General features: G+C 34.9%; 1 protein-coding gene across 1 annotated transcript in view; it reads left to right on the forward strand.

The window, feature by feature from the left end:
* Positions 1-3,859, forward strand: part of Smp_003440 (putative spfh domain / Band 7 family protein) — a 30,185-nt gene extending 26,326 nt beyond the window's left edge. The window contains exon 3 of the mRNA XM_018793135.1: positions 3,235-3,859. Coding sequence (XP_018647678.1) covers positions 3,235-3,792 — 558 coding nt within the window. The 3' untranslated portion in view covers positions 3,793-3,859. The remainder of the gene's footprint in view (positions 1-3,234) is intronic.
* The last annotated feature ends 8,705 nt before the right edge of the window (positions 3,860-12,564 follow it).

Raw genomic sequence — 12,564 nt, forward strand, 5'->3', positions numbered from 1 at the left:
TCAGATTTAATGAGATATTCTGTAATTTTGTACCTAAGTATATTCGATTGTCCTCACTCGTGTTCTAGTTCACTACATTAGTAGTAGTAGTAGTAGTAGTAATAGTTTCATTTTAATTATCAACACTAAGGTGATAATTAATAGCTAGTTATTTTATAGTTAAGATCATGAGTCAATTGAGGCTAGACCACCATCGAAAACCTGGAAGCACTGGACGGCCGTTTCGTCCTATTATGGGACTCCTCAGCAGTGCCCATCTACGATCCCGCCTCACGAGAATCGAATCCAGGACCTACTATTAATCAATAGTCTCAATCTTGACCATTCCTTCTGTAAATATCAGTCCATCGTCTCTGACTATTATTTTTCATGCATTTTCATACTAATTTCGTCCCATTCTCATCCTCTTCTCATTGATCTTCTGCTGAAACACATTCAATACTAAACCATCGTTATATACTACTTATATGGATATGAGTAGCCCACACCACACTACTAATACTATAGTACTTACTTGTATTCACTTAACTGTAAATTTCTATTATTCTTAAATTGTTTAACTAGGTTACCAAAAAGAAATCATAGTTTCAAGTCTATTAGACTAAAACAAAATATCTGTATATGGTACTAGTTTCCTTTTCTTTCATTTATTTCTTATATACTTTAAAGCCAAAAACTTTATCTGTTAAGAAAAAGAAAAAATTTTTTTTATTTTTTTTTCGACTATTCAAATATTGCGTGAGATGACAGAAATTTGTATAAAAGAATAGAAATATTGAATTCTTGCCTATTTATTATAATGAAATACAAAACTATCCATTATTGAAGGATCTATATACATTTCAAAGAAGGTTGAATAGTAACAATGTAGGGAACAGATATAATTCATACAATAATGAAACTACATAATGTAGTAGTATAGTAGATATATATTGTCTTTGAAGTTTACAATTCATTCATTCAATTGGTTACTAGCTCTTATGAATATTTAAAACAAACAAACAAACAAAATAAAAGATTCACTTTCTGACAAACGGTTGAATGTTGTACAGTGAAAAAAGAACCTAATGTATTGATTTTGTCTTTGAAAATATACAAGTGACAAGATGGTAGTTGGAGGTGGTCGACAGGAAACCTCAGACCCGCGTTTCGTGCTACTTGGCACTCGTCAGCAAGGTGTACCTGTAATCTTGAGGGAACTGGTGCTCCATGACGGATTCGACCCCGTGTCACTTAGCTTCACAGTCAGAGACGTTACCACTGAGCTATTCGGGCCGCGAACGACCTCCTGTAGGACTGAGATGTAATCACAATTGATTGATCACTGGGTGGTGATCAATGTCATGCGAGTCAAGTCCTTCTTAATGCTGATCAAATGCTATCGATCAAGTTGAAATGTGGCCACTAGTCTAGGTGGCTCGACACTGCGTGCAATATGTTGAGATAAGATGGTGGTTGGAGGTGGTCCACGCAGTGTCGAGCCACCTAGACTAGTAGTCACATTGCAACTTGTTTGATAGCATTCGATCAGCACTAAGAAGGACTTGACACGCATGGCATTGATCACCACCCAGTGATCAATCAATTGTAATATACAAATGACTACAGTTATTAACCTTCTCAATATCACCTTCATGATCTGATTTGGAGTGGTGGATGAAATTAAATTTTATAGGAGTTTATTCAATTACAATGATGTACTTCTTGTATTCCCCTTGATAATCTAAAAAAATGACCAATTTTAGTTAGCTCAATTTAAAAGATCATGTGAAAGTTTTAAAGTTTTCCACTCTTTTCTAATCAACTACCCTTAATTACAATGAATGGTATAATTTAATGTATTATATGTCAGTGATTTATATAGATATTTTTACAGTTGAATTCATTAGTCAATCTAAGATAGACCACCAGTGAAAGCCGTTTCGTCCTACTAAAGGACTTTTCAACAGTGCACATCCACGACCTCTCATGCAGGATTCTAATCAAGAACCTTCGGTCTCATGTGTGAACTTTAAACCTCTAGACTATTGAACCGGCATCCAACCGTGTTAATTTCTAACTTTAATCGACTCATGATTTCGCGCAACTCTTTATCCATTGTCTGAAGTGAATAACTGTCTTCACTAGAAACGGATTGGACTCGACTGTTAATTCACAATATAGCATTTTCATTTCTTCATCTTATTGACTGGAATAAATCTTTTGCAATTAAGACAGATTTTCGAACAGTAAACAAAAAGGATATAGCTTACCTTAAAATTTATACATGGAGTGCTTGAAATTTTAAATGTTGATGTGTTCACTAGACATATTTATACAACGTTCCTAGGTGACTGTCAAAGTTGTGCAATTCTATTTCTTATTAAATTACATGACAACCCAATTTATCATGCGGGAAAAAAATTTTTTTGTAGACTAAACTTAGACATAAACAGAAAAAAACTGTTATATGCCACTTTGTCTAGGTCATTTTTATTCACCCACTATTCTAAAACATCCATGAAGATTACATGTACCTATAATATTGATTAGTTACTATGTAGGAAATTGATTTAAATGTCCAACATATTACTAAAGTGTTTCCGATCAAATAGTTTTTTCTTAAAACCACAACTTGAAATCAGTCGTAGTTTTATTGGCTTACAAGATCTGCTTGCAAAACATGAGCGATAACTCAAAAAGAAAAGAAACATTGATTGTTCAAATCCATGTTTTGTAGATCTTATAAAATCAGAAACTAAACTATTCAAGGGGGTTTTGTGGAGATTTTGGTAATTTCATAATTGAATTTATAAGTCAATTAAAACTAGACCACTATGGAAAACCGGAATCCCACGGGCGGGATCGTGGATGATCACTGTTGAGGAGTTCCATACTAGAACTAAACGGCCGTCCTGCGCTTTTAAGTTATCCATGGTTATCTGGCTTTAATTGACTCACGAATTTAAATATTCTGAATAATTCTCAAAGGATGAACTGTTCTGTCTTTTTACGTGTTATGTTTAAAATAGTTTAAAATAAGTCATTTCCATAAATATTTTGGTTTATCTAACAGTTTCCTTAGTGCGAATAAGTATTTCAATGTTATATAGGAGAACTGTCTTTCGTTTGATAGTCACACTGTTACTGTATTGAAGTAAGTGGGATTTTCAAAATCTCATACTCGTATAACTTCCATTTAAAGACTGTTGACTAAAAAGCTCTTCAAATTTTTTTATTGCTACCTTTTTCTAGGAATGTTTAGATTCTGTAACAGAAGCATGGGGTGTAAAAGTTGAAAGAGTAGAAATTAAAGATGTTCGTTTACCTATACAACTTCAGAGAGCAATGGCAGCAGAAGCAGAATCTGTCCGAGAAGCTACTGCTAAAGTTATAGCAGCTGAAGGTGAAATGCGTGCTTCTGGTGCTTTAAAAGCAGCTGCTGTCGAAATTAAACAACATCCAATCGCTATGCAGTTGCGTTATCTTCAAACAGTTAATAGTATTTCATCAGGAAAACAATCAACAATTATTTTTCCAGTACCCTTAGATTTAACTTCATTGTTTCGAGCACAACTTGATAATATTTTATGCGGGAATCTTTTTGAAAATGTAAACTTTAAAGCAGATAATCAACTTCAATTTCTTCATAATAATAATAATGACGATGAGGATAGTAATGAATATGAAAATGAAGAAAAGGATGATTTGTACAAAGTAACCAACGAAGAAAACATTTTAACAAGTTCCTTGAAGTTACCGTATCAAATGTCAACTAATGAATTGATGGAGTCTTTATCACAAATAGTTTAAACATTTAGTTTAAATTCTATAATACTAACATTTAACATCAGTTATAGATCAATTCTTTGATATTCCCATGTTTTATATGATCCGCCTTCATTTCATAATTTAGGGTGCCATGTCTACATTGTATATAGTTCAAATTCTTTAATAGAAATACAGAATTTCTTTTTAAATGTCTATTTCGCATGAGTGATATATATTTTCTTCTTTCAAAACTAGTTAATGTAGAAATAAATATTCTTTAAACGGACGTATTCATTTGTTTGATTGTTTGGACATTTAGCAAATTGTGACAGAATGAAGAGGGTATCATTCGAAAGACAAATTCTTGAAAGATAATCGTGTTATGTGTCATCTTCGATGGGACACTAATTGTTACTTTCTTACCTACACACTTACTTACGCCTGTTACTCCCAATGGAGCATAGGCCGCCGACCAGCATTCTCAAACGCACTCTGTCCTGGGCCTTCCTTTCTACTTCTATCCAATTTTTGTTCATTCTTCTCATATATGTCTCCATTTCTCGGCATAATGTGTTCTTTGGTCTTCCTCTTCTCCTTTGGCCTTCAGGATTCTATGTGAGGGCTTGTCTTGTGACGCATTTGGGTGACTTCTTCAATGTGTACACTAATTGTAATCAATAAATATATACCTCTGAAATAGTAATTAAGCATTTATTCATTAGAAATACAATGAAGCGTCTTCTTAATATAGAGCTTGATATAAAACGTCCATTATCTCAATTAATATTTTACAGGCATGATTCATTTTATTGCGAAAATTGAATATTGTGGGCAGTTGTACTTTAGTGTTAACAAACAAGCTAAATTCTCAGTTACTGTTTGATGTAATGTACTTCGGTCCAGCTTACAATCTGAATTTATCCTAAGTTTTAGCCAAGTTGACACTCATCATCAAGGTGTATCTGTAATCTTTAATGGGACTGAAGATTCTGTTTTGATACTAACCGATATTAACCGGTATTGGTCAGAGAAGTTACCATATAGTTATAAGGGATGAGACTGAACTCTGGGCGATTGAGTTTTAACAACTAGTGCTTTACTCAGAGAGGTCCGAATTTCGCAATAAGTACCTGACATTAGTGATAATATAAGTTGTTTTAAATAGATATATGTACTCCATCAAGTCTTCTACTTTAGCGTGTCTCACAAGAGACGTCGTTCGTTGAATCCGAATTCCTTTTGTATTCTGGTGTTAATGTTACAGTATGGAGGACAAAAGTGGCTTTTGTCTATTAGGAGTAATAAGATACCCATTCAAGTTATCAAAAGAGCTCTCGAAAATGAGTTTTTCTACAGATATAACTGACGTGCGAATCAAATGTTTTTAACCTCTTCTCCCTAGATATCGACTTAAAAAACCGACAACTGACACCAAAGACTTGATATAAGAATTAAAAGGTTAGTAATCGAAACTGGACGGAAATCGTAAGGAAAGTATATGATACAATTATGTGATACCGTCCTATATCCGCTTGATTATTTTGTAACCTACTGACTTGGATATATTTTATGCTAACTAACCAATTCATTTATATGCTTTAAATAAGGAATTAGGGTTTCGTTTAAGATTAACCAGGTAAGGGATTTATAACACAATGATGATTACTATGTAATTTGTTTATGCATTTCGAAGCATCATCATCAGATAAGAACTTTCAAACGTTTCGTAAAAATGATGCTGACGAACCCGTTTCGCTAAAGGACTGCCACAAACTATTTATCATTCTTGAGATGTTACACGTAAAATTATTCAAATAAGGAGCAGACTTACAGTAAGAAATCTCTCCATCAGAAAATACTACAACTCGGTTAACTAAGAAAATTGGATTATATTATAGAATGTAATACATTGATTATTTAACATCTTGAAGAAAAAGATCATTTACTTAGAGGATTATTTCTTAACTAAGACCATTTGAATTTATAGTCCTAGTTAAAATTACTCTCAAAAATACAATATTTAAAATGACGTCGAACAGATTCTAATCTGCGATTACCCTAACTGTGTATACTAATGATAAGAAAAGTACAGTATATTAGCAGTAGTCGAAATTATACACCTCTTTGATATTAAAAGTGAAGCATTATTAGTGTAAACGCTACTCAGTATACAACTCCGCCTGTAGCTCTTCCAAGGTTACTGCCAGCCCCAAGCCCGGGTAAAAGAGGCGGAGTGGGCACTGGGTCAGCAAACCTATCCCGTAGAAAACAACCTTGCTAAAAAAACGCAAAAAAACAGAATGAACAACTTGAGTCATTTAAACTCTGTCCTCCGAGTCGAGGGATCGTTTTTTAAAAGAATTATGACGCTTCATGGTGAAAACCAAGATAATTTGGAAGTCACTGGACCCTTTCTGCTTTCAAACAACCAGAGCAACAACTAATATAAGTGCATGAAATGTCCGGACAATGTGGGAGACTGGGAGGACCAGTCAAATAGCCACGAAAATGAGGATATACAACTTGGTGGTACTCTGTTAGATTCGAGAGAGATGCTGTCGTACTCTGGTTACGAAAAAGAGAATGCTCTTCACACAGAGGAAGTGAGAATCTTCAATACGAACGTCTAAACAGTTCTATTGTACGGAGCTGGAACTTGGACAGCTGTCACAACCATTATCATCAAAAGTGTACAAGTAGTCCGTCGGCCCATTACCATCAGCGAAAATTCACTACATCAGAGGACAAACCAACTTCCAGCTGTAGAGGAAATTCGGAAAAGACGCTGGAGGTGGGTATTTTATTATTATTTATTCAAACACATAAATATTGGTGCAAAGGGTCACCAGATATATATGCGCCACACAAATCTTATTTGATTTGTGTGAGGACTGTGATACTACCCGGGTGCCCAAACCGAAGCAGTCGGTTATCTTAGGAGGTCACACACGGAGCCCTTGACCTAAAGATCTAACCCACAAGGTAGTGGAGCATCGTGAGGGGATGCAGTCCCATGGTAGCCGGTGACCAACGATTGATTCATACGCCATTTGTTGTGTCAGGATTCTGGAGCCCATGTGCACCATTGGTTTGTAATCGGGGTTTTCCAACTCCCCTAGGTGAACTTTCCGTGTCTACCAACCCGGTGGAAGCATTAAACATACGCTTTTCGTCCTCTCAATTTCGTGAACAACATCCTAGGCGTGAGAAGGCAGGGATTAGGACTTCCCTGACAGAGGCTATATACGCGTGGCCATGTGAAAGTATTTCGAGAGGGAGAGTGATTTTTCCCCACTCTCGACAGTACCAGGGCATTTGGGGTATACATGTCGGAAATGATCGAACTGTATCACAAGGCATGCGCTAACTTAGAATTCTGAAGATATGAGGAAAAGTGGAGGACCAAAGATCACATTGTATCGAGAATAGGAAGCAGACATTATAATGATGAATGGCAACTGGAAACTACTGGAAAGGATTGTCCAGGACACAGTTGGTGTGGAGAATGCTGCTGTGAGACCTGTGCTCCACCACGAGGGGTAACAGGCGTAAGTGAGTAAGTACGCAATATTACAACTCAAAGGTTAGGATGTTTCAAATGTTTACATTGTAATTTACGTGGGTAAAAACAAATTGTAGTAAATTACCAAAGTGATGGAATTAGTGACCTACAAATCTTGTGAATGAATTGATAAAACAGATTTTTCTTTCTTTTATTATGAAATTAATATATTATTATAAAGTAATTACTATATCTCTGTAGTAGAAAAAATATGATTATTATTCGATTATAACCAATTAATAAAGCCTAAGGCGATGCTTTCGAAAGGCTACGGTATAAACCATTTAAACACATTCACATAAATGACAAATTTATTGTGTTAGAGACTGAATGATAGGGTAGTATTCTATGTTGTTATTCATATCCAGGTCAAATCTTTATCAAATATGGTTCCAAGTAGCAAAAATCTACAAAGCATCGGAACTGGTTAAAATGAATAAGAAAAAAAATCATTTCCGAAAGTAAATGAACAACTATTCTCATATGAATTAATTGTCTAAATGTTTTCATTGATGTTTAAGACTAAAACTGATCAGTCTTCTTTGGCAGGCATATCCGGCTGATGAGTCTAAAATGATAGGAAACACGTGCTCCGGATTTCACTACTATCCACCATCTAACTCTACTTAAAATTATATTCATAGTTTGTAATACATAAATAATCTTAGGTAGATAATCAGTGGAACTTAAGGAACACTGGATAACTATTTCTTCCAAGTATGGGACTCTCCAACAGTGTGTATCCATGAACTTCCACAGGTGATCAAACCTAGGATCTTCGGTCTCGCATCGGACCTCAAAATAACTGAGCCAGTGTCTAAAAATGTACATATCTAACTTAATTCAATTCACCATATTATGCAGTCACCTTACATTATCTGAGCTGAATGATTGTCTCTCAGACTAAACGGTTGAACTCAACTGATCACGGCTTCAAAATAAAAATGCGAGGACTGCACAATGAAGTGGTTTCATGGATGTCCACTACTGAGGAGCCCCATGGTAGGACAAATCATTAGTTCAGTGCTTCCCGGTTATCAATGGTGCTTAAGCTAAGACCATTTAGCGATTTACACTAATGAAATTTTTAGAATCTCAACTGTAAAGCGCTATTTAATAATGGGAAAATCATATACAAAATGTGCATCAACAAATTCGACAGCAGTAGTTCAAGTTAGCTTATGAGAGGAAAATCCTGATATTTTCAATTTTCAGTGTTTTTTAAGAAATTTCGTGATTTTGATTTGCATGTAGGATTTTTATTAAGCGGTTAAAAAGTTATGACCTACATCATGCCATTTAACCTTTAATGTTGGTCGAATACTGTTAGATAAGGTCTGATTTTTGCAAACACTAAAGGTCACATTATGTTGTGATGAGTTTCTTTGATATTACGAGAATATATTTCAGTCTCATGGAAGAGTGGTCCTGATTGTAAAACAATATCAGAAGACCTTTGAATGTGGACCTGAATATAGTGAAATTTTAGCTGGTAGATAACATCAGTTAAGTGGAAACTGAAGATGCTAACTACTGGTGACTTCTGTTTCATACAAAGCTTCGATTGATTCTGAACCCCCATCCCACTTATAAGAATACTCTAAGACCTATTAAATTATGTTTCAAAGTCCGACTTGGATTTTTAACTTCAGAGTCACACCTCGAGGTCAGCATCTAACGTGGATTACCCCTTCGACGTATCAAAGTACTATGGCTGTTTTGAAGATCATATAACACAAAGCACGTTATTATGGAATTATATTAGTAAGAATGGGTACAGAGAAGATAGCGAGACCATCACCACATGCGCCAGTTCATGGCATACGACTGAGTGATGCGCGATGGTTGTCCTTGACCTTGACAGGCATCGATGATCTGTTCGATATTCAATGACCTAACTGCCAGATCATTCGGCTAGGTCTCAGTGACATTTCACTGGCCCTTCATATATAACAATTCGTATATATCTTCACTCTATTAGCCCTATAAATCTATGATCATGTATGCCAGATCACGTATTACAGCCTACACAAATACTCCACTTACTAGTTAAAACGTTAGCTTCTTAAAACGCCCAATTACTCATTTTCTTGCTTATTACATGCGCTTCTTAAATCATATCCGTTCGTTCATTCCCACTAATTCTCATTCATTCGCATTTGCTTTGTGTGTTTGTGGCTTCGTGATCTGAACCATACAGTCATAGACTGTCTTCTGAAACTTATACACCGTCAGAAGTTATCTAATAACGGTTATCAGAACGATTAATATACGAAGCTCTGGAATTATCTCAAAAATATTCCTCTATAACACTTGCAGCATAAAAACTTAATAATTGGATTACTATGTAACTATGTTCTGTTTATTTTGAGCTTTCGTTCAACCCATTATCTTCAGCTTGCCCTATTCACAGCCACTTTTTTATGTACGATTGTGATTTTTCGATTTATACTGTGGTATGGTCCAGTATGATTGTATATAAATCTATGTGCTTGAAATATAATATAATAAAAGCGAGCTACTGACTTCTCATTGTTCTCATGGCAAAAGATAGAAAAGACTTGTGGATGACATAACAAAATGAGCCTAGCTTGAGTCGGCTTAAGGTTAACTGTGCACGTCAGATGTATAATTGGCCAATTTTAAAAGACTTATCAATCGAAGAAATTATCATCAGAATTTCAACTGGTAGATCCGCCATTTGATATTTAATGTCTCAAGTTACCAAATGAGTAATAGCTTTATGAGCAGAGAAACAAGTCGTAAATATATTTTTCATTCACTTGTTCAGACAATAACGTTAGATACATCTGGATGTACTATGTCAAATTAATTTACCAGTTCCAAGTCAAATTGTAAGGATGTTACTGACAAACGGATATTATTATTTGAAACTACTTAGAAGTAGTAAACATTGAAATTATGATACATAATTTGGTCTCCAATTCTTTTCATCTGGTATTTTTCGAAGTTTAATAGATGATAAAAGAGTTGTGGTGTATACTACTTATGTTAACAGATATAAAGTAGTATGTAACAACAATCGGAAGTGGAATGCATGACAGCAGAAGATTGAGAAGATTCAATTGAAGGGAACAAGAATGCAAAACAGAAAACAATTTTAATAACAACGGAATTGTAATAATCATACAGTACGTAAAAAGACAACTGGAGGAATATGTATGGTTTTCATATTTCTACGTAGGTATTCAGTAATTTTGGTTATCCCCACTAGAGTTTTCGTTCACAGTGATAAAATAATATAACTTGTTGCTTTATAAGTATCAAACGTCAATGAAACCGATATCAACAGCTGTTATCCAACTCTATCATGGTAAACTGTATTATGCAACTTTTAGAAAAAAATACCACTATTCTTTATTTCCTTTTCAATGACGTTCACACTAAAAGTACACCAATCTGTATCCTTTTACGATGATTAAGTGTCGTTTATATCGTTTTTTACAACAAAAAAAAGATTACAAAGTGGACAGCTAATTGTGTGACTTGGCTAAGCCTATAAATTCAAGTATTTTAATCCCAAGGGTCGACAATACATTCAATAAAGAATTGGCCTTATTTTTCTTGTTTTAGTTAATTCTGCTATACCAAAATGGACAAGAAATATTTAAATAGTGTCTTTCTGAAACTTAATAATTTGAAGTCTTAATTTATTGGTCATAAAATTTTAATAGTTGAGATTATGAGTCAATTGAAGCTAGACAACCCTGGAAAACCTGGAAGCACTGGACGTCCATTTCGTCCCATTGTGGGACTCCTCAGCAGTGCGCATCCACGTTCCCGCCTCGCCAGATTCGAACCCATGACCTATCAGTCTCGCACGAGCGCTTAACCTCTAGACCACTGAGCTGGCCAGCATCCAAGGGTGTTAATATCTAACTTCAACCGATCCAAGAAAGTGAGCAACCATTCACCATTGTCTTCAGTGAGTTACTATCTCCAAACAGACGTGATTGAACTCCACTGGTCACTGCTTTTCACTAGAACTCCAGGAAATACCTAATGAAGCCAGTCACTAGTGAGTATATGATCGTTATCAGGATTTCCATGGTGGTCTAGCTTCAATTAACTCATGATTTCAACTATATAAAATCACTAAAGTCTCCACAAAACCACCTTCTGTTATTGATGTAATTTTATCATTTCTGTTTACAATGTTATTACTTATGTTAAAGATTTCGTAATCGAAGAATCATTACAAAAAACTCTACAGATTTAAGATATTTTAAATTGAACTGACAACTTTACAGAACATACTCTCATCTGTTAATATTAAAATTTATAAGTGCACATCCACGATCCCGCCTCACGAGATTCGAACCCAAGACGTATCAGTCTTGCATGGGAGCGCGAGGTGGGATCGTGGATGCGCACTATTGAGAAGTAGCACAACAGTATGAAACTGCCGTCCAGTGCTTCCAGGTTTTCCGTGGTGGTCTAGCTTCAATTGACTCATGATCTCAACTATTAAAATATTTTACAGTTAGTCGTTATTCATATCCAATGATTATCATTATTATTTCAGCCACGTAGAATATTTTCAGTCATTAATTTTCTAAATTTCATAATGTTTTTTAATATACACTTATGATAAGATTCTGAATGTTTACTTTATTCAGAGATAGATAGTTGCCAGCATTGGAATCCAGTTTGATTTGCATTTCGTTATATTTGGAAAAATACAAGCGAACAATACCAAACGAATTGACTTTATTCACTTACAAATATCCAGTTTACACAAAATCTAATTATTATTTATGATAAAATGTACAGTTCTAATGTAAGAAATTTACACCCACTAGGGGTTAACTTTAAATTCACTTTGTACAGTTTGCTAATATCTTCGCATTGCTATTTAGGTCTGCAGTTGACCAGTCTGTTGTTGGCATATGTACATTCTGTGAGTTTTATAATAGGAAAATCATAATCGGGAATGGATGGCTCAGCATAATAAAATAAAATGTTGAAATTCAAATGAAATCCGATCAAGACGACCATAGAAACAGAAGTAAACCAGTTGGGAGTAAAAGTTCTATGAAGAAGATAGAAAGAGAAGCAGTTTCCTGTGAAGAAAGAAATGTATGAAGAAAAAAGAAAATCCTAAGACACTAAGGTTATGGTAGAAAAAGAGGTTGTATCACTTTCTTTTAGACACACAATTCTGATTTTCTCAGACGCATAGCTATCGCTTCGGCAATACTAAGAAGATGCAATATAACTGGTTTTGACAG

The sequence above is a fragment of the Schistosoma mansoni genome, chromosome 1 (genome assembly GCF_000237925.1).
Source record: "Schistosoma mansoni strain Puerto Rico chromosome 1, complete genome".
Lineage (NCBI taxonomy): Eukaryota > Metazoa > Platyhelminthes > Trematoda > Strigeidida > Schistosomatidae > Schistosoma > Schistosoma mansoni.